Source organism: Artemia sp. Qi Xiang Cuo, chromosome 18, assembly GCF_049724085.1.
Source record: "Artemia sp. Qi Xiang Cuo chromosome 18, ASM4972408v1, whole genome shotgun sequence".
In the NCBI taxonomy this organism is placed as follows: Eukaryota; Metazoa; Arthropoda; class Branchiopoda; order Anostraca; family Artemiidae; genus Artemia; species Artemia sp. Qi Xiang Cuo.
The window spans coordinates 16,569,593-16,593,806 of record NC_142811.1 but is presented as its reverse complement, the minus strand read 5'-3'; the positions used below and the strand labels follow the sequence as shown (position 1 = coordinate 16,593,806).

Genomic DNA, 24,214 nt, shown 5'->3' with positions numbered 1-24,214 from the left:
AGCCTGTTCTTGGCCAGGGACGTTCTAACTCAGTTGGATATAGTCTGTAAGTACACAGATCAAATCTATTCAGAGTTCGGGTTAGATATGGGCTATTATTTTTCCACGCCCCATTTGGTGATGGATTTGATTTTAAAAATTAGTAGGGAGGAAATAGGCCTAATCACCGACGTAGATCAACACCTTTTTGTAGAGCCTTCAATGAGGGGAGGGTATGTTTTTCATGGGGACCGCGTCTTGTCAACCGATCCGAGCGGAAAAAACACCGGTGTAAAATCAAATGCAGTGTTCTTGGACATGAACTCATTGTACCCCTCGGCAATGTCTCACTACTCTTTGCCGTTTGGCAACTATCAATGGCTTGAGAGTCCTTGTGAGTTCCCCGACATTACCACCATCGAGGACAATGGGCCACAAGGATGGTTCTTTGAAATTGACGGTCACATTCCGCTGGCGCTTCACGACTCAGCCAAAGATTTTGTTTTTCCCTGTATCAATCGGCCCGTGAGCAGGGACTCACTGAGCCCCTACAATCGATCATTGGTTGAGAATATGGGGATGCACTGGACTCCCTCTAAGCAAAAACTGATAGCTGATTTGGACCCTAAGGAGAATATCGTTGTTCACCATGTGCTTTTGCACTGGATGGTGAGCAATGGTTTCAAGATCATCAAAATACATAGGGGCCTGCAGTTCAATCAGAAACCTTATTTGGAAACTTTTATCGATAATTTTGTCGATAAACGCTCTAGGGCAAACTCCAAGGTAGAGAAGGAAATGTATAAACTGATTCTAAATTCAGCGTTTGGCAAAATGTGTGAAAGCGTACGTAATAGATCTCGCTGCGACGTCGTGACTGACCCTCTAGAGTGTGCACGAATTATAGCCGATCCCAATTTTACATCGTTCACGAGCATAGAGACTGGCTTGGTTCTTCTACACAGGAAAAAGCGAAATGTGGTACTGAACAAGAATATAGCAGGCGGCAGTTCAGTACTAGAAATTTCAAAAAAGCTCTTGTTGTCGTTTTTTTACATTGTGTGCAAAGTGCAATGGCCAAGGGAGGGGGTGGTTCACGTTTACTAGGGGGATACAGATTCTCTGCTGCTAAAGGTAAATGGGACCGAAGATTTATTGGGTGATTTAGAAAAGGGGGAACACATCAGCTCGCGGATGGATTTCACCAACTGGAATCCGTCCCTCTACCCCGAGTTGATGAAACGTCAAGCCCCCAACCAACTATTAATGTTAAAATCAGAGACGGGGAGTGATTTGATATCCAGAGGGTGTTCCCAGGTCCCAAAGTTTATTGCGTTAAAACTCATAGTGGGGATAAAAAGCAGGCGTGTAAAGGGGTGTCTAAACACTTTGTAAAGAGCAATTTCAACATGAGCGTGTACAGAGACTATGTAGACAGTAGCCTAGTGCCAAGAGCACAAATGAATGCAATTCGCTTTCTACATTATAGAAATTATACTGTAAGAGTGGAAAAAAAGTGCAATTTCATGTATATCCGACAAAGTCTATGTGCTCGAGAATGGTGTAAGTGTCTTGCCTGATGGCCACTACCGTATTTCAGACTGAGTTGAATGCATAGACTATCGCAATCAACTTGGTCTGGATAAATTAACCTAACTTGAACTAACCCACCCAACCCGTTCATAAATTAAATGCTCTAACCCGTTCATAAATTAAATGCTCTAACCCGTTCATAAATTAACTACTGACCTCATCTAACCCAATCTAACCACCTTAACCCCAACCTAACCTGTAGCAGTGACAACAACTATTGTACTGTTTTTTTCCCTGACCGCGGTTCATGGGGGTGGGGCCCTTCCCGCGGCCGGCTCCCGGGGGGTGGGGGATCCCACCCGTGGCCACCCAGGGGGTTGGGGGTCCCACCCACGGTCGGACTTCGGCCCCGCGGCCCTGGGGGGGGGGGGGGGATCCCACCTTTAAATTCACTGTAATGTTCAACTGTGCTTAGTTCATGTTCCAAGTGTTTTTTCTGTTGTTGTTTTCAAGTGTTGTTTTCAAGTGTTTTTTTGTGTTGTATTGAAAAGTGTCTGTGTTTGCTCAGCTAATCGGTACATAAAGGGTTGTTGTTGTTGTACAGAAAAGTGTTTAAGTTGACAATCGAAGTGCAGTGTACAGATAGTGTTATTGCTGTTGATTGACAAAAAGTGTTTTTATTTATGTTGTACATAAAGTGTCATTTTTATCATTGTCAATTGTTCATGTCAGGAACAAATAGAGTTTTCATGCAGTGCCGAAATAAATGCTGCCATGAAATATTGTCAACTGTTCTTGTTGAACCGATAAAGTGTTATTTTTATCGTTGTTGTTGTTCATGTCAGGAAAAAATCAGCGTTTTCATGTTGTCGAAATAATTGCTGCCATGAAATAATTTTGTTTTTTGTTATTGTTAACCAGTACTAGATAGATCTATGGGAAAACTACTACTACTTATTCATTGAACACATATGATTTACAGTTAGTTATAGTCCAACTGTTGTCAGCAGCAGCAGCAGCAACAGCATGTATCAGTTTAAAACACCCTTCAAATCGTTTCTGTGTGGGCCGTCAATGTTGGGCAAAACAAAACTCTTAACTAAAATAATTCAAAATTGCCAGAAAGTGTTTTCGGAAAGACTAAAAAAAATCTGCTACTGCTATAATATTTGGCATGAGTCATATGATCAAATACACAACCATACCAATACAATTCATACGGGGACTTGATGCTTTCAATAGTATTGAACCGAACTCGTGGCTGATTATTGATGATTTGGCTCAATCCATAGAACAGTTTTCACATGAAATGCTACAACTGTTCACTGTTCGCCCCCACCATGAAAACATTTCCATAACCCTAGTTCAACAAAATCTGTTTCATCAGAGCAAATGCATGCGAACCCTTGCATTAAATTGTGCTATCTATATTATCTATCGAGTTGTTCGTGATTCTAGCTCGCTAATAACTCTCAATAAACAGATATACCCCGGCGCCTTTAAATTTCTGTTGTCAGCGTACACTCAGGCGACTAGCAAGCCCTAAGGTTACATTTTGCTGGATCTTAATCAGAGCACACCCGAGGATCTACGTGTAGTCACCGACATTTTCAACAATGAAATTACAGTATATCTTCCGCTGAACAGTAGAAAAGGCTATTAGTTGGCGTTATGAAACTAAAGAAGCTACACGAATAACGGCATTTATTTTCCGTTTTAAGCACTTCAAAACCCTTGCTTAGGAAGGCCATACTCAAACATGGTGTTGACAATGATTTCATTAATCTAATATCTGAACTTTGTTTAAATTTAACTGAGGGCAATGTTGAACTGCCAGAAGGTGTTAGACAACAGACAAAGCAACATCGTTCCACTGTACACGCCTTGGCTTGTAAAAACAAGGGAAAAAAATTAAAAAGAAAACGTCTCCTTCAAGCGGGCGGTAGCTTTTTCACACTTTTACTGCCAATAATTGCAGAACTTGTAAACAGTTTTCTCTAGAGAGAATGACAAAAATCCTATAAATTAACACCATTTGAACTTGTCCTCTCACCCGTCGAACATTTTGAAGACAATCTAAGCAAATTCATTAATGATGAGAATATTGCCGATGACAAAAACTGCTTTTACCTCAAGATTCATTGCGACGTGTGGACAAACATAAACCTCATCGTGAGAGACCCACCGCTGTCGCTGTCGCCACTGATCCCTCTAAACAGGAAACATCTCCTCAAGATTCTGCAGCACTGCAATCAAAGGAGAAGGAATTGAATTCAATTGTAATGAAAATTGGGAACCTATTGGCACTGACCTATCGAGAACAGAGTAAAAGAGTATTATCATATCTCATGTTGGAAACTGGTGATGAACATCAAGTTCAAGTCGACAGCACAGGGAAACGAATTATAATTCAGGGAAAAGTTATAATCTAGTTGATTTAATTTGTGATATGGTGACGAATCGTAAAGGACTTTTATCCTTTGACAATAATCTATACACCTTTCTAAGTGTATCAAACTTCCCCAAAAGTCTTATTAGCAATAAGCAAATTCTTAAGAAACTAAGAGAATATAGTCCACCAACAACGCCAACACCAACACCATTTAAAAAAGAAGAAGATTCAATATTTGAAAATACTATCAGTAGCAGCAGCAGCACCACTGATTTTATAACACCTGTGGCTGCTAGTCAAAAGCGAAGACGAATTGATTCACCCTCCAGTGTACAAAAGGGGAGGGGACATTACACTACGTGTTTACATTCAAAATGAATGAAGTTCTGAAAGGTGTCTATAAAAATATTGGTGAAGCGAGAAGTTTTAGTTCTCCCAAAACGCTTTCTACAGTTGTCTCCGGCACCACATTAAAAAAGGCAAAAGAGTATCTAGAGAATGAATCAAGTTACACACTGCATCGGAATCACAGGCTTCGCGGCAAACAATATCGACAAACTAAAGCCTTTTTCCCTCTGCATATAATGCAAACGGAACTTTTAACTTTAGACTCAATTCAACGGCGTCACAATGCACTCTACAATTACATTCCGGTGGCAATCAGTGTCTTTAGTTACTATGCCAATGCCATTCCATTACGATCAAAGAAAGGTGTTGAAGTTGATCGCGCCATTGAAAGTTTTCTTGAACAGGATTTGTATAGAAAAATTCAATCGGATCGTGGCAGTGAATTTGTTAATCCCCATGTGCAAAAGGTTCTATTGAAATATAATACAGCACTTTATCATAGTCACAGCCCGATAAAGGCTGCATTGGCTGAACGATTAATATGAACGATTCGTCTATTAATTTCAAGATATCGTACCCTGAAAAATACACCTGCTTTTATTCATGATTTAGATAAAATCATGCAGATATACAACCATTGACCTCATTGATTTCTGTCTAACTCAAACCCTCGGGAAGCTCATTGCAATGAAAATGCATTTGATGCTTTTCTAAAGCAATATTCCGATGGTGAAAAAGAAAAAAAAAATTTGAAGAAGAAATTCATACTGTTCGAATTAATAGAACCACCAATATTTTTGAAAAGGGGAATTATTTATGGAGCACCGAACTTTTTAAAGTGTCCAAAATCCTGGACACCGAACCCAAGACATATCGACTGTGAGACACCAAAGATGATGATATTCTCGGCGGTTTTTATGAATAGGAACTGCAAAAAGTTAGAAACACTAGTGAAATTTATCACTAGTGATAAATTTCACTAGTGAAATTTATTAACGAGTCGTACTCGTAGGGGCAAGAGACAGTTGCTAGTTCGCTGGCTAGGATACAACTCAGATTTTGATTCTTGGGTCAGTGCTGAAGATATTAACAATGCCCAATGATTTCTATGTGACTTTCATGTCCAATGTTTCTGATCCTCTCTACAATGACTTGAATAGAACAAGTGATTTTTGGACAAAACTCTCCCCCACCATCAAATTCGACAACAATGGAAAGTATGAAGTGGCTCTTGTCGACTGTATTCTCAAAAATACTTATGACATCCTGAGAAAGGATCGTAAATATGAAATAAAAATTAGACCGTATGATTGGCCGCCACCACCCTCAAGTGATCAAGAACAAATTCAAAAAATAAATTGGCTGAATTATCTGTACATTGAATTACCCTACGAGGAACTCACCTGTATGAATGATGTATGTCGCTCTATTAATAAAAGAATTTCCGCTCGTAAAAATGGAGCCTTTCATTTCTACTATTCGAAGGAAGAGGGTAAGTTCTATTTTAGTTAACCCAGTAACGATTAGAACTTTATTCTTAGTGATAATTAAAATTATGTTCGTGGGTTTAAACTTAATATAATCAAAGATAAAATTCCAGAAGACAGAAACTTTGTAACCACTGTCTACCCTGCAGCCTCTGCCTTGAACACTTGTATATTTCATTATGCTTCATTTGTATAAACATCTCGGGTTGGTAATTCAAATATTCCCCTCCTACGAGTTCTTTAATAAAAAACCAATAGAGAACATATTCACCACTACGATATGAAGCATCTTCGACATCTTCCCGTTAGCACTACCTATATGGAACTCTGTCAGTCAACAATAAGAACTAAATTGGGGGATCCCATAGCGATTTTAAAAGCTTTTGCTGTGATTGCAGGCCATTTCCGTCCCATCGTTCAACAACAAGATGTCTAATTGAAAAGTGGTATTCACTTGTCCTGATATTGACTGATATGATAATACTCTTGGCCCAAGACAACAGGGCAATGGAATGGACTATTACAAGGGTCGCTCGTCAATGTCTGGCTATGGTCTTGGCAGTTGATTTGCTAAGCTGTTTCGCTCTCCACTACCAATGGCTAGAAAATATCTTGTCCCACCTGCGACAGACTTTGTATCCTCTACACTATACCATTGGGGCTCAGGCAAGGATTTAAAAAAAGTGCTTCGGAAAATCTTAGGTCCAGTGCGCGAACCCTTGGCGAGAGATTAAAACAAAATGGTAAAGGTTTAAAAAGGTCGAGAAACAATGCATCACTCATCAGTCTCCACTCAGGTCGTAAACGAAAGACACCGTCACTCTTGTCAAAGAAAAGAAGGAAAAAGCCGACACGTACTGTAAACAGAAGAAGAAGCCCCAGGAAGAGAATTGTTAGATCGGAACTGGATTTCTTCTCTTAGGATGTCCTACCTACCGCAAAAGGATTCTCAACCTTCAATCACCGCATAATTGAATCTATTCAACGCAGAAAATGTTGATATGAGTGTCAAGCATGGATACTATGAACAATTTTATCCTCAACAACCCCTCTCCAATAATAACCACTTCCAAATTCATTCCAATGAAGACTACTTTATGGAAATGTCTTCGACATTTATAGATTTACAAATGAAAGTCCGGAAATCCGATAATACAATGCCAATTCGGGGCGATGGAATATCCTATGAAAATTGTATATTACATAATCTATTTCGTCAAATCAGTTTCTACATCAATGGCACGCTGGTGAGCACAAGCAACAATCTCTCAAATTATACTAGCTATATGCAATTCATGTTGATGACACCCAAGTCATACAAGGAAATCAGAGGCGCCTCCATTGGATATGAATATATTACTAATACTGTTAGTACAGATGCACTTAAAAATGCTAAAACTAGTGAATTACATCTAGTTGGAAAATATATCATGAAATATTTAATATACCCCAATGGCTGCCGCCCAATGTTAAAGTGGATATAAAATTGACGCTTGCACCATCCAATTTTATATTGAGAAAAGAACTTGCTGCCAATCCTGATGTAAGTCTCTCCCTCACCTCGGCAATAATTCATGTACGCAAACAAAATGTCATAAGTTCCGTTTCTTTTGCCGTGGAAAAACTGAGAGCCAATGGGAATAATATTAAACTACATGACCCTCATATAATCACCCATCAACTACATATTGCCATGGGCTCACGCACCTTCACCGATTCATCCTTTATCAATGGTTAAATTCCGTCAAAACTCGCATTGTCTTTTTTACAAAGTGTTAGTGAAAAAGGCTCGCTGACGGGTTACCAACATACTTTTGAGATGTTCGAAGTTTAATCCTTGGCGTGTAAAGTAAATGGAGTCCAACTCTACAATATATGTTTTAATAAATCCTATAAAACATTGTATGAGTTGACCATGCAGACCCTAGATCATGACTCTCAACTATTTGAAAATGGTATAACCGAAGATATGTTTGCTAAAACACGTGGAATCATTGTACTGGATTTGTCTGGCACACAGGATATGAGTATAGTACGTACGAAGAGTATGTGTTTAGAGTGTACATTTGCGGACCCATTGGCTGAGAGTATTGAACTAATCTCACTAAATCAATATGAAACCTACTGGGAAATCACTCCCGAAGGCAGTGTTCTACTAGACTTGGCGCCATGAACACCAGTCAAATAATCAATGTATTTAATATGGACCCCTACATGTCTCAGTACAAATCCTATTGTCTGCCCTCGGACTTTCTTGGAAAAATTCAAAGTGCCAACAATACCATGATTATTGTTAATAGCAGTCCGTCGACTGTGCTGACGGGTCATTGGCTGTGCATCTTTCAAACAATGAAGACGATTTAATTTTTTGATCCTCTTGGTCTACCCTATACATTTTACACATCCCACATCAGCAACTTTATTGAGAGCAGTGAGAAAACTATTATTCCAAATCGGAAGAGGGTGCAGGATCTAACGACTAAAAGCTGTGGCTTCCATGCACTACTATATTTTGTGTTCCGATGTCGTGGCTATACTTACAAGCAGTTTCTCCATATTTATAGTGACAATCCACGTCTGAACGACTTTCTAGTGGAAAATATCCTCTCAGACCTATACAGTATTTATTTCAGTGCCCTAAGAGTAAAGTGCATTAAAAATGTTTGTGAATTTGTTTATTAATAAAAAGCATATATATACAACATTGTCTTTAAATCTTCACTTTAGATTTCTTCTTCGGTGTATAGGCAACTGTCGTGAACCACTAATGCCGGTAAATCATTTGGATTCACTATATATTGATCTTGATTGACTGCAATGTCAGGGTCACATTTTCTACAGTATAATGTAACTTCACTTTTGTCACATATATTTGTATAGTCAATGATACCATTTGCATTCATATTGTGAAATTCACGTGTTTCAATTTGTCTATTTGAAGCAATATCAAATACAGTATTTTCAAATGGTGAATCACATTTGGTAACTGTCAAATAAAAATTACTTGGTTTATAGTCATAATAGGCAGTGTCGTCACAACGATGACGTAGAAACCAAATTGTCTTGTTAGCCCGACAGTTGAATCGTAGACCAGATTCCACTTCCCAGAATAATTTAAATCCACGACGATACCAATCTCGTAGAAATAAACTAAAATCACGTTTAGGATTCTTTCCAATCATAGCGGGATAAATATTCTCCCACTGATAACATTTATCATAGTGACAATTGGAGCACAGGTGCCCTCTAGGGTGCGAGTCACACACCTCTTCAAGACATGAATTACATCCTTTAATTTGTACTGCATAGCCTCTATGTAATTTACAAGGTTAACATAATTTACACTTTTCACTATAGTCATCAATAATTGTACAATTCTCACATTGAGTCCAACTGCCAATAGTGTACATGCACAATGGATGTGTATAGAACATTTTTTGTTTTCCGATGTCACTTGACTCACTTACAGCAAAAATAAAACTGTGCGTCTTCACTCGGTAAATTCAGTCCGGGGAATGGGGAGATGAGTAGCTCCGTCACGTTACCTCTGTCAAATGGTGGGATGGATACATATACATTAAATACATTGGCAATGTTTTTAAAAGTATATCCACGATATGATTCTGCTTTATTCTAATTAATATATCAATAAATTGACTATGAGCATTTGAATCATATTTAAAAAGTTTCATACAATAGTCCAATGGGAGAGAATCACTCCTCATTATATTGTCAAGTGTTCCCTGACGAGAGAATATCCTACGTTTAAGATATAACTCGAGAAAATCATTATCCAAAATCAAATGTTTTTCCATAAACACTAGATTTGATCTAATTCTCTCTTTCTCAATTTTATTCATTTTTCAATCCTTTCACTCTGACTGCTGACTCTTGACTGAGCCTGATTCGTTAGTCCTAACCTAACCAGAAAAGAAAGAGAAAATTTTCGATTTTAAAACAATTTTATTGAATAATTACAACAACAACAATAATACTAAGCATGCACAGTTAGCGATAGAGTTTATTGTCTTCGATATGTTTCACTAATGCACTTAAAGCACATTGAAGTCTATTCACATGTGCTATATGAACTTTAGCGGCGAAACATAATTGATCCTCCATTTTAAGTTTGCTCAAGGATATCACATATCTTGCATGTACTGCATCCCATTCCAGACAAAGACGTGATCCTTTCGTTATTTCCACCGCAATGTTTGGTGCTCTTGTATTATTACCTTCAACTCCACTATTAACTTCTAATAGGGTAAACATTCCACTCGCCATCATCAACAGAAATGTATATCGAAATGAGTAAAGTCAAAACTGTTCTTCTTCTCACTCCTTTGAATTATATTCACAGACTAATAAAACTTTAACAATAGCCCTTTCCTTATATTGTCTACAATTCACCGTTACTAAAGTGTAACCGAGCCCTCTGATTGGCTGAGAAGTAAACATATGATCTAACTGTTTCCAGGATTCCTGGATGACATAACATTCGCCTCGAGCATGCACTTGCCCAAAACAACAACAACAACAGCAAATAAATCGACCTTTGGAAATTTAGGTCATTGACCCACTTTGATTAACCACATGTTCTCCCTAGGGAGGCTATGCCCATATATGGTGTAGGGTCACGAGCTCATGATGCCTTTCTACTCTCTCTCTCTCTCTCTCTCTCTCTCTCTCTCTCTCTCTCTCTCTCTCTCTCTCTCTCTCTCTCTCTCTCTCTCTCTCTCTCTCTCTCTCTCTCTCTCTCTCTCTCTCTCTCTCTCTCTCTCTCTCTCTCTCTCTCTCTCTCTCTCTCTCTCTCTCTCTCTCTCTCTCTCTCTCTCTCTCTCTCTCTCTCTCTCTCTCTTTCTCTCTAGAATTACGTATCAACTAAAAAATATAAAATATTTAGACGTTATCTAAGATTAAAAAAGGATTTAAGAAACCTTACCTCTAGGAATATATGGATGATTTCCAAAAAGAAAAGAAAAAATTGACAGCCTTCCGTAGTAATTGAAAGCGTACATGTAGGTATTTGGATTGTAGCGAGAATAGTAACGCGCTGAGTCCAAAGCTCCTTGTTTGAAGAAAATGGTGCTTCCCATCTGAGAAAACAACGACCTTTTTATTGAGAGTAAAGTGCAATAGGAATATTCTAAAAAATTTATAAAAAAAATCTAGAAGTATTTAACTTTAACTTTGAGCATTTAAAGAATTTTTGTTTGCTGACTCTCCCCAAAGAAGAAATATAATATTCTGGCTATAATTTTGAATTTTTAAGTAATACTTGATAATAATAATAATGTCCCCCAAGTTTTTACGGCTAATTACGTAGATGTTATTTTTCATCAAAAGCTTAACTTCAGCCATTACCAGTAAGTTATGAATAAAGATCAGCAAAATATAAAGTTATTTACCTTCTAAGGTTATAATCTACAAAAACTACTTTTGACCTCAAATATACTTTGACTGATAGCGTATGATTACCCCTCTCCATTTACAGGATGTTAGGGGGCAGTAGCACCAATCTTATTTGTGGTAGGCTCTGTCCCTTTTAAGTCCATGTGCAAATATATAGCCCAAAATATATATTTCCCATGCATTTTGATATGTTTTACTTTTTTTCAGTCTGTGTACCCTGAAATTGAATCAACGTTGACGAAATCAATAAACACATGATAAATATATAATCTCGGCTACATATTTGCACATTAGGGGGGGGGGGCAAATTATAGCCTTCAAAATGTGCTAACTACAATTTTTTTGCATATTATGAAATAGGAATTGTTGTCTTAAACATGTTATCTTCTCAATAGCCCCAAAGCTAGACTTATACCCAATTTTTGATTTAAAACACCTTCAATTGCACTTATGCAGTTTTTCTAGTAGTGTGCATTATACTTAAAACTAAGAACCGTATGTATTAAATAGGCAAAATTTAAGCTAAAAACATGTGGTATCAAACAGGTTAAAAACATGCAGATTTCCATTGTAGGTTTAGTCGTCTTTTGTGTCAACAAATTGCTTAATTTTAAACACATTTTACGGACAAAAAGTGTTATCAAACATAACTCTTCAGTTTTTCTTATTTATTTCCACGATTAGACGTGGCAACACAGACAAAATGCAGGACTGCCTTAAAAATTTCATATTTTTGAAAAAAAAGATTAATATCTTACAAAATTATGATTTCCAGGTATGAATAAATCTAAGATAGGTCCAGGGGGTGAGAAGGGTTTTTATTTTGCTGCCCCAATGCCCCTGAAACTTTAAGAATATACAGAACAATTTTGGATCCCTTATTTATTTTATATTTTGAGCTGTATATCCTATCTCCATCCTAGAACTACAAAAAAGGGGGCAAAAAGCGCTTTTATCTTACTGCCCCGATGCCCTGACACTTTAAGGAACATATAGAACAATTTAGGATCCCTTGTTTACTTTATATTTTGAGCTGCATATCCTATCTCCATCCTAGAACTACAAAAAAGGGGGCAAAGAGGGCTTTTATCTTACTGCCCTGATGCCCTGACACTTTAAGGAACATATCGAACAATACTGGATCCCTTATTTATTTTATATTTTGAGCTGCATATCCTATCTCCATCCTAGAACTACTAAAAAGGGGGCAAAAGGGCTTTTATTTTACTGCCCTGACACTTTAAGGAGCATATAGAACAATTTTGGATCCCTTTTTTATTTTAAATTTGAGCTGCATATCCTATCTCCATCCTAGAACTACAAAAAAGGGGGCAAAAGGGCGTTTATTTGACTGCCCCGATGCCCTGGCAGTTTAAGGAACATATAGAACAAGATGGGATCCCTTATTTATTTTATATTTTGAGCTGCATATCCTATCTTCATCCTAGAACTACACAAAAAGGGGGCAAAACGCGCTTTTATTTTACTTCCCCGATGCCCTGACACTTTAAAGAACATACAGAACAAGTTTAGATCCGGTATTTATTTTATATTTTGAGCTGTATATCCTTCCTCCATCCTAGAAATACAAAAAGGGGGCAAAAAGGGCTTTTATTTTACTGCCCCGATGCCCTGACACTTTTAGGAACGTATAGAACAAGTTTGTATCCCTTATTTATTTTATATTTTGAGCTGCATATCCTATATCCATCCTAGAACTACAAAAAATGGGGCAAAAAGGGCGCTAATTTTATTGCCCCGATGCCCTGACACTTTAAGGAACATATAGAACAAGTTTGGATCCCTTATTTATTTTATATTTTGAGCTGCATATCCTATCTCCATCATAGAACTACAAAAAAAGGGGGAAAGGGCCTTTATTTGACTGCCCTAATGTCCTGACACTTTAAGGAACGCGTAGAGAAATTTTTGATCCCTTATTTATTTTGTATTTTTAGCTGCATATCCTATCTCTATCCTAGAACTAAAAAAGGGGCAAAAAGGGCGTTTATTTTACTGCCCTGATGGCCTGACACTATAAGGAACATATAGAACAAGTTTGAATCCCTTATTTATTTCATACTTTGAGCTGCCTATCCTATCTCCATCCTTGAACTACAAAAAGGTGGGCAAAAAGGGCGTTTATTTTACCTGCCCCATGCCCTGAAACTTTAAGGAACATATAGAACAAGTTGAGATCCCTTATTTATTTTATATTTTGAGCTGCATATTCTATCTCCATCCTAGAAGCACAAAAAAGGGGGCAAAGGGGGCTTTTATTTTACTGCCCCGATGTCCTGACACTTTAAGGAACATATAGAACAATTTTGGATCCCTTATTTATTTTAAATTTTGAGCTGCATATTCTATCTCCATCCTAGAACTACAAAAAGGGGGACAAAAAGGTCTTTTATTTTACAGTCCCGATGCCTTGATACTTTAAGGAACATATAAAACAAGTTTTGATACTTTATCATTTATATTCGGAACTGCATATCCTACCTTTCTTAAATATAGAATAGATGATCCAGCCTTTGTTTCATTTAAGCCTCGTTTTCAGGCACCGGGTTCGAACACGGGTGGCTATCGAGTTCTACATCAAGCGTTTTTAGGGTTGCGGGTTCAACACAAATCCTCTTCTAAGCGTTTTCAGCTGCCAGGTTCTCCCCACGTTTGAACCCGGGTTCCTTGAATCTGGAAACCAGAGAAATACCAGGTTCAAACCCGAGTTCTGCGTTCATTGGCGATAAATTCAAAATGGCTAACCATCCTGAATTCAGAGCCCATGAAGTTTCCTCTTTGGGATCCCAAACAGTCGATTTTGAATTGACAATCAAGTATCTTGTAGTAGGCATCAAGACATGGCTAATTGTAGAAAAAGCCAAGACAGATAGTCTGAGTAATTGAGAGGGAAATTCTATTCCTCAGCATCAAGCGTTTTCAGCTGCAAAGTTTCAACCCCATATTTTCCTCGAGAACCTGCTTTGTGAAAACACTTGATGCACTAGACGAGAACAATCCGTGTTCGAACCCGCTGAGCCTGAAAACGAGGATCCTTCTTTCAATAATATCTTATCAAATGGTTCTTGACAATACTTTCAGACTGAAATTGTTAGATATGACCTTTGGGCAAGAAAGAAACGACATATTCTCTGGTTTAAATCCTAAAATAAAATATTGCTCAGATGGAAAGCTTAAAAACCCTAAATTTCACCCTCTAATATAATTGTGAAAATTTTAATATTGTGAATAAACGTTCTTTTGGTTATGACGACATGTCATTTTTGACAGATATTAGACGGAGACAGCTCCAGGGAAATGCTCATCTCAATAACAAAAGCCTTTATAAAATGCATGCTTTAGGTTAATGAGCAGGACCGTATCCAGGATTTTTGCTCGGGGAGGGTTTTTATAAGGTTCTTTTTACAACAAAAAGCTTTCTAAAACGCATCAAAAATATGTTTTCGTGCATTTTATTACGTTTTTACGAGTCAAACAAACATTTAGAGGAGGGGGTCAAACCCCCTCACACCCTTCTGATTATGGTCTAGTTGGGAGGCTAAACTTTAGGCTTAAGGTTGCTTAAGGTTACTTTCAAATTAGGCTACTTTAGGCTTAATCGTTGACTCAGTTAGTATTACTTCTCAATTCAAAAACCATATTCTGCTTAGGAATTATTTAAAATTACAAACAAACAAAATTTTAATTCACTAGCATTGATAATTTTCCTCCAACTCATTCAGAGCTTTAACGTTTTCTTCCTCACAATAATTCCTACTTCCTTTAAATATTTTCTACTTTATACTCAACCTCTATATCCTACTTTATACCCTACTTTATATTCAACTATTCCCTCCTCTAAACTCCTTTAAACTCCCTTACTTTTAAACTATTCTCTCCCTAATCGAGACCCTCCTAGTCTTTGTGTTGCACAAACAAGATCGCAAAAGGGATAAATTTTCCTTTAAAAAGGATAAGTTTAAATTCTAATTATTTAAATTTTTCTTTTTCTTTTTGTTATAGAGGTGAACATTGGCGTTGAACCGCATTCTTAGCATACCTTCTTGTTTCATATACATTGCCTCTTGTCAAGCAGTATTGAACTTCTTTTTTGAAATTTTTCTTGTACTAAAGGCAACCCTGCTGTAAATATAGAACAAACAAGAATTAAGAAGCACTGAAATGTTGGACTTATTTTCTTACCCTCTGACATTTAATTCCCCAGGCACCTAGCTTGCCTATGGGTCAGACTCAAAAAAACATTTACAAAAATAAATACAAATAAATTACAAAAGACTTACATCAACAAAACCTGGTACCATGGAAGTAAAGTTCCCCATTTCTAGGCCGTTAAAATAGGTTGTAATGACGTCATTCACCTCTTGGTCTGTTGGATACGTTCCAGCTAGAAACAGAGCAATGAGTTAGAAAGAACAGAAATTGTATTTTGATCGTCATAATAGGATCGTTCTAGACCGTTAAAATATGTAGTATTGACGTCACCCACCACTTAATCTGTTGGATACGTTCCAGCTAGAAACAGAGCAATGGCTTAGAAACAATAGACTTTGTAGTTTAATTGTTAAAATAGGATCGTTTTAGGCCGTTATTAAATGAAAAAAAAATCAACTGACAGTAAGGAGCGATATTAAAACTTAAAACAAACAGAAAATATTATGCATATGAGGGGGTTGCCCCCTCCTCTATACCTTGCTCTTTACGCTTAAGTTTGAATTTCTGTTCCAATTATATAAGAGTCGCTCCTGATACAACAAGACCGTTAATAAGCTTTTTACAAATTCAAACAACATTTTAGAGTAAAGAGCGAGGCACTGAGGAGAGGGCAACCCCCTCAAATATGCAATAATTTTTGTTCGTTTTTATTTTTAATGTTGCTTCTTACTTTTAGTTGAAAAAACTTGTTTTTTTTTATTTAATTTTTCATAGTTTTATAATTAATGCTGGGAAATCCAGCTCTCCTCCCATGGGAAATTCCCTATCCCCCGAAAACTCCTCCATGGAAAGGTCCTCCCAAGTAAGCACCACCACCAGAAAATACCCTCCGAAAATATCTTTACGCTTCCCAATAGCCACTACTATATGTAAGAAATGGGCAAAGTTAATTTAAAAGGGCACTAGACTCAAAATTTTAATTGTACAATTTTGGGAAGAAAAGGGGATGGGAGGGGAGGGGATAGCTACCATCTAATATTTTGGGCACTATCTCAAAACTTCAAAGGTCCTCCCAAGTAAACACTCCCACCAGAAAATACCCTCCGAAAATATCTTTACGCTTCCCAATAGCCACTACTATATGTAAGAAATGGGCAAAGTTCATTTAAAAGGGCACTAGACTCAAAATTTTAATCGTACAATTTAGGGTAAAAAAAGGGGGATGGGAGGGGAGGGGTAGCTACCCTCCAATGTTTTGGTCATTTAAAAGGGCACTGAAACTTTTGACTTCCAATCAAATGAGCACTCTCGATCTTCTAAGATTACTGGTTCGATACGATCATCCTTGGGGAAAAAAAAATAATAAACACATATCTATGATCTTGCTTCTGGGAAAAAATTTGAAATTCCACATTGTACATAGGAGCTTAAAACCTCTACAGTAGGGTTTTCTGATATTCCAAACCTCAGGGGGTGAAATTCATTAAGATCATTTGATTTCTTAGGGGTATTTCCGTCCTTTTTCAAAAATAAGGCAAAATTTCTCAGGCTCGTAACGTTTGATGGGTAACATTAAACTTCGCGAATGTTATATATTTTGAATAAGAATCAAAATTGTGTTCTTTATATTAAAAGAGGTTTTAATGACATCATCAACATCTTAATCTGTTAGATACATTCCAGCTAGAAACAGAGCATTAAGTTAGAAACAAAAAATGTGTATTTTGATCGTTAAAATAGGATTGTTCAAGGCCATTAAAATAGGTTGTAACGACTTCATACACCTCTTGATCTGTTGGATACGTTCCAGCTAGAAACAGAGCGATGAGTAAGAAAAAACACAATTTGTATTTTCATCGTTAAAATATGGTCGTTTTAGGCCGTTAAAATAGGTTTTTATGACGTCATCTATTAATATGTTGGATATGTTCCAGATAAAAACTTGAGCATTGAGTTAGAAATAACAGAATTTTTATTTGATCATTAAACATGACAGTGGGGTTTACCTTCATGCCAAAACCAAAAGGTGTATCTAACAGTGATTTCAAAATTGAGCTATTGAGTTTCTTCCTATTAATAATCTTCAATTAATCCAATTTTTTTTCTTTTTTGTAAATTCGTCATTTACAATGAAAAACTATAATAATACACTGGAACTAGTTTGCTTGTCTTTGTCGCAATTATTTTCTTATGCATTAGATTTACATCAATTTATTAGCTGATGAGAACGATTTTTAAGTTGACCTTTTCCTATTGGACCCATTTTTGGAGAAATGTCTATATTAAATGAAGCGGGGATACAGGTCATGACTGGAACAAAAATATATTTTTAAGCAAAGGATTGCTTTTTATCATGTAGAAACAGAATTACACTTTAAGGGCTTTTTTCAACTTCAAATAACAATAAGGTAACGTAGCTGGCATGGTAATACATTATTTACAAAGTGTACCAGCTGGACGATCACCAGCTAACACCATTAGACTAGGAAACAAGAAGTCAATAATGAAGATGGAAGAGAACTAGGTACAAATACTTGTTGGTATACTACCTCCAATCCACCCCAAATAACTAACACCCTCTCCTCGTGAATGATTTTTTTTTAAATATCCGTGGTAGTTGATGTTATGTACAAAGAGGTACTGTCATGCTATCTATTTTCTTTATTGGTTTTCCGAGTATATCTAAAACAAAAACCTGCTATGCGAACTATAGATACGTTCGGGTTCTGACATTAGCAAGCTACTATCTCGATTTTAGATCTCAAGAGGCACTGATCTGGATACAGAAGGCCCAACTTTAGTGATATGAGCAGCAACCCATGCAATCCCGTCAGTTTTCCACACTCTGGATATCTCCCCAAAAAAGGGATTTTCAAGGTCTTTTAGGGTGATTCTTTTTCAAAGGGATTTAGGGATTTGCTAGGTTACAAGCCTGGAACTGAAGTGTCAATTTGACGCCCAATGTGCCATCAACAGCTCAGAAGGATTGGAGGCTCAATAGATCATGGATAGATCCAAGTAGCTACTACTGCACATGAAAAGCGTCATTGACAATAAGGAGGAAGGTGATGAAGTTAGTCTACTTGATTCTGATTCTTATTTGAAATAAATTTTCTCTATTTTTAGCTCACTTTGACTGAATTTTGAGGCAATTAAAGAATAGTTCACATACGTGTGATAAGAAGTGTGATTTTATAACCCAAAGTAAATAAAATAGACATAGAAAATAAATATTTTATGTATTTTTCCTCTTATACCCATCCTGACTTGGTGACAAAACCAATTAAGCATTCGGATCGATCATGTATAATAGAAAATAGAATTGAAGTTTATTTCTCTTATTCGTCTTACTACACCCTATACACCTTAATGCAAAAATAAGAACAATGCCTGAGCATTGCTTTATTATTTAGATTTTAGCTGTTACTCGAAGTACATTTCAACTCTATTCTAAAAGTTCTAATTTTTAGTCACATTTTGACAAATCTGTTGATTGATGCTTCATGTTCTCATGGTTCAGTATTCAAAATCTGGTACCAAAATGAGCCAACTACGACCGAACTTACCTCATCGATCACTAAAAAGGATTGACTTAAACGCCAAAAAAGATACTTTGATACCCGGAACGATTCTTCATTTGTAAAATAACCCGTCACCAATAAACGTTATTAAAAATCTACCAAACAAAGTTCTGCTAGTAATCTAAGAAGAATCAGAAAATGAGGAACCGTTAGGATTTTGGTATTGGAAACCAGAATTTCTATGAATTTCCCACCAGCCTCTAAGGGATTTAAAAAAAAAATGTGGAGTGGAAACACTGAATAATGTGTATATTTTAAATTTAAAAAATATATTTTAGTATTTATATAATTTATTAACTGCTAATAAGTTATTCAAAAAATATATCATTCTTTTCATTTTTTGGCTAACTATAATTCTTCAATAAAGTAGCTTATAAAAGAACTAAGAAAGATTTGTCTTTAAAAAATCAGTTTCCTGTGTAATATAGTCCTAGATTTTAAATTAATAGGACCCAACTTTGGGTAAAATCCCATTAAGAAACCAAAATAATATGCATTTCCGGTGGGCTAAATGTTTTCCCATAAATACATTTTAATTTCCCGTGGGATGTATGGGCATTTTACTGTTCTTATCTCTTATGAACATCTATAAGCAAGGTTTACTCTACCAAAAAGGGGCCTAGAATAGTATTTACTTAGTTCTATATTACTCTATTGGATTTTAATATAGCTATTATGGCATATGAAGTGATTCTACTTTGACAATATCCCTTCTTTATTGGTCATTTAGATTTTCCTTTGCATTGGCAAAGGAAACGCCTATGAAGACCTGAAGAGATAGATGTGCAACCCCCGAAAAAGGGATACAAGAGGCTGAAATGTGCCAAATATGGCCATACTTTCCGAAATTTGCCTCCTATTGTCATGAGACATCCGCAACTTGAAATTGTAGTCAGATACAGATGTATGGCTTCATTACCTGAGTTACGGCAATATAGGCTATGCATAAGTATATGCGATTATACTTTACAATATAGGCAGTAGAAGCTTATTTTCCCAAGGTACTACCCTCAAGAAGTCTAATTAGTTTCGGGTATCCCAATGTTATTTTACCAGCATTCTGAGTCTAGACAATATAAGCTTGCTAATACAAGATTTTTTATTCAGGCTTGAAAACACCTTGATTTTCTGAAAACCATATATTTCAAATAGACTTTTTCAATACACAGAGAAATTCTTGTATCCTCGAGGTTTTGTAAAAAAAAAATCCTAAATTTGAGTCATACTTAGTAAATTTCTGCAACAGATATTAAGATATGTTACACCATAGTCATTAAAAATAGTATCAGTTTTAAACCATTGTTTATTGAAGTACTTACAAACATTTCATGGATCTTTTGTTGTATTTAGCTCCCGTTGCCGACTCCTGAAAACTTATTTGCGTTCTAGATAATTAGTTTAGGGATTTACCATAACAAGGAGCATATTCTAACACCGTAATGGGATTGCAGGAAATGATTTAAAGAAAAGAGAGAGAATGAGTTCAAAGGACTTACTTAGAGCGTTGAGTATTTCATAAAAACATTCCCTTTTCAGATATTCTGTATCATTTACCAAGTTGTTGGGCGCTAAATATCCTTCATATATGACTGAAAAAGGAACAAAGTTATAGTTGTTAATAGTTTTAAATTATAACTGTAATTAGTTTGAAATATCGTGGCACACTTTTACTGCTCTGATTTTATCATGTTATATCAGTGAATATGTCCCTTTTAGAGTAGTTTTTTTAATTTACCAAAAGAATAAAGTACCATGGGCCCTAAAATGATATTTGATTCTTTAAATTGGTGAGATGGAATTTTAAAAAAAACTAGCAAAACCTGGGTACTCAATTTCTATTGCTAAGGGTATTCAATACAGATTTACAGTTTTAATACTTAGCTGGCACCAAGTTAAAGAATAAAGAATCTTTTTGGAAAATCAGCAGGAAATCAGTGAAAAAAGCATATTATCATATAGATCTAGAAAGTGGAACTTTCTTGATTGCCGTAGCAAAAGACAGAGACCGCCATTAATTGGTGAAAAATTGGGTGAAAGAAAATCAAAACAAAAAGTAACTAAATGGTTAGAATTATGCAAGAACATAACCTAAATATTGTTTCCAAATATAGATTGAAAAGAAATGTATAGATCATACGACAGCTGAAAGTTTAAGTTGTACATTAATGTAGTTCATATTGAAATTCTTGACTATCCCATTATATAAGTGAATGTGGTCACTCTTAGAGTAGAATTCCCATTGGAGAGAATGTTTCTACACAAACACTTAATTGCTTCATAATTTTAAATGTGCCAAAAGCTTAAAAGGAGAAACTAAAAATGAAGCCTGATTCTTTAAGTTGGTTAAGTAGAAATCTTGAAAGATTAGTAAAACTTGAGAACTAAATTTTTACTGCTAAAAGTATCAAATGCTGTTTTCAGTTTTAACATTTAGCAGGTGCCAAGTTTAAAACAGAGAACGTGTTTGAAAAATCAGCAGAAAATCAGCGAAAAAGCATTTTATCATTTAGATCTAGAAAGTGTAACTTTCCTGACAGCTGGAGAAAAGGACAGAGACTGCCATTAATTGACAGAAAACTGGCTAAAAAAAAGCAAGTAAATGGTTAAAGCTACGTATGAATATAAATCTTACTTCCAAATAGGAATTGCAATGAAATGTATATATCATTGAACAGCTAGAATCGAAGGTGTGCATAATACTACTACTACTACTAACAACTCATCGCAGCACCAAGCCGCCTGAGGCCAACACAGCTACGCATGCTCCTCCTCCACCCCAATCGATGCAAAGCCTCCCTTTTTACACCCGCCCACGAAGTTCCCATTTCCTTTAAATCTTTCTTTATGACGTCCTCCCAACCCAGACGGGGACGACATGCTTTCCGTTTAGCCCTAGATGGTTGGCCGAAAAGAACAATCTTCGGCAATCTGTCATCCTTCATCCACACAACACGCACCAACCACCTCAACCTTTATTTCATTATAGACCAAGAAAGCGATCTTGAACCACATTTTTCGTATATCCTATTTTTTTAAATACGGTCAGTCAGCCGGGTACCCAGAACAATCATTAAGCATTTTCTCTGGAAAACATCTAGCAAATCTTCATCCACTTTTCGGAGCGTCCATGCTTCAGAGCCATATTTGACCACTGTCATCACTGTACCTTCTAAGATTCTAATCTTGGTTTGCAGACTTATCTTCCTATTCTTCAAGACTTTTTTTTAACTGTGAAAAAACACCCTGAGCCTTGGCTATTCTATTTTGAACATCTTCACTGCTCCCATCATCTTTACTAATACTACTAACAGGGTAAGTGCAGCTGTCCCCCTAATTAATGTTTTCATTACCCAACGCCACCTTTTCATCTTCACTTGTTCCTAGCCTTAGTCACTTAGTATTCTTAACATTAATTTTCCAACCAATACTTGCACCCTGAACTTGCAAAACCTCTAAAACTTCATTCATTTTGCTCACACTTTCATCTAGGATGCTTAAATCATCAGCATAATCCAAGTCCAGGAGACTTTTTCCTCCCCATTTGATTCCGTGGTCTCCCATTGCCTTTCCTGTGCTCCTTAAAACAAAGTCCATCAAAATAATCCATATAAAGGGGGATAGAACACAATCCTGCTTAACTCCTGATTTAATACAAAACCAGCTGCTAACCTCATTTCCTACCTTAACCGCAGCAGTGTTATTCTCGTACATAGCACTAATCACTTTAATGTATTTGTCTGGTATACCATACAAGGATAAAACCTTTACTAAAGCTCCTCTATCAACAGAATCGAACGCTTGCTCATAATCTATAAAACTGAGGACCAAAGGTGTTTGAAAACTTAGGCACTTCTCAATTATTAACCTAAGAGTGAAAATTTGGTCAACACATCCTCTACCTTTTCTAAAACCGCACTGCTCTTCTCTTAAAACTTTGTCTACGGCATCTCTCAGTGTAAAAAGTATCATATTACTAAGCAATTTGCTACCTACAGAGACCAGACTAATGCCTCGATAATTACCTCACTCACTTTAATCACCTTTCTTATAAAGTGGCTTAATTAAGGTTTTCCTAAAATCGTTAGGTACTTCCCCTTTTTCAAAAATCATATTCATAATCTTCAGTAACTTATTTCTAACCTCAGAGCCACCATATTTAAGAAGCTCATTTACTCTCCTATCTGCACCTAGAGCCTTATTAATTTCTAATCCTTTTAGTACTGTTGCTGATTCCACCTCACAAAATAAATCCTCCTTCACATCCATGGTATAACAAACTCTTTCGTTTTCCTCTATATTTTTTCCTGCAACTCTATCTCGGTTAAGCAAATTCTCAAAATGTTCGGCCCATCTCGCTTTAGCTTTTTCCTTATCGCTGATTGCCACCCCATTCCTATCTTTAACTGGGACAAGTCCGGATTGACTACTACCTCTCAATTTGTTAACGTGCCAGTACAATATTTTACTATTATGCCGTCTAGCTGCATCTTCTAAATCCTCGACAATTTTATCCATGGCCTCCACTTCACACCTCCTTAGTTTATATTTCAATGCTTTCTCCACTTTCTATACATTTCTTTTGTTTTCATGTGATCTATTACTCAGATAATTCTTGTACAAGTGCTTTCTCCTTTCTATTAAACATAAAGCTTTTTCACTAATATTCTTAGCTGCAGTTCTAGCTTTCTTCCCTAATACACCTTCAGCAACTTCACAAATTATTTTTCTAAAATTATTCCAACCATCTTCCGCATTATCAAATTTTAAACTCTCAAGTTTGGTATTCAACTGTTCCTGGAAAGTTTCTCTCAAAATGTGGTGTGCATAATAATATTTATTATTAAAATTCTTCAAGATTAGACACTTCAAATTATTAGTTAATTGATTTACCTACAGACCAATATTTTTAGTAAAACAAATTAGGACATCCTATTCTGTTTTATTTATCCCTTTAGATTACTATTGACATATTTATACAATAATTTATTTTCCTCTGATTCGAAAAACATCACTTTTCTTACACTTGTCTTACATCACTTTTCTAAGATCACATCACTTTCCTTTCTCTTTGTGTAAACCTATAAAATTTCCACTTGTTTCTCTTCAGGATTTAAAGTGGTAATAAAAAAAATTCCGCAAAGAGAAAGATCTGAATAGTTGTATAGTAACCAAAGCAAAAATCACAAAAAACTCCCAGTTTTCAGGGAAAAATCCAGGTTCAAAGTAATTATTTTCTTATCATTATTTTACCTAGGTATTTTAAGAGCTATGTATATGAATTTTCCGTCAAATGTCTTACTCCGTTAGAG

At 36.3% G+C, this 24,214-nt stretch overlaps 1 protein-coding gene across 1 annotated transcript in view; it reads right to left on the bottom strand.

Annotated features, from left to right (window-relative positions):
* The window catches only part of LOC148941250 (bile salt-activated lipase-like), a 113,838-nt gene that overhangs the window by 16,593 nt on the left and 73,031 nt on the right, over positions 1-24,214 (bottom strand). The window contains exons 6-8 of the mRNA XM_089104686.1: positions 20,402-20,494; positions 15,453-15,556; positions 10,682-10,835 (exon numbers count right to left, since the gene is read on the bottom strand). Coding sequence (XP_088960812.1) covers positions 10,682-10,835; positions 15,453-15,556; positions 20,402-20,494 — 351 coding nt within the window. The remainder of the gene's footprint in view (positions 1-10,681; positions 10,836-15,452; positions 15,557-20,401; positions 20,495-24,214) is intronic.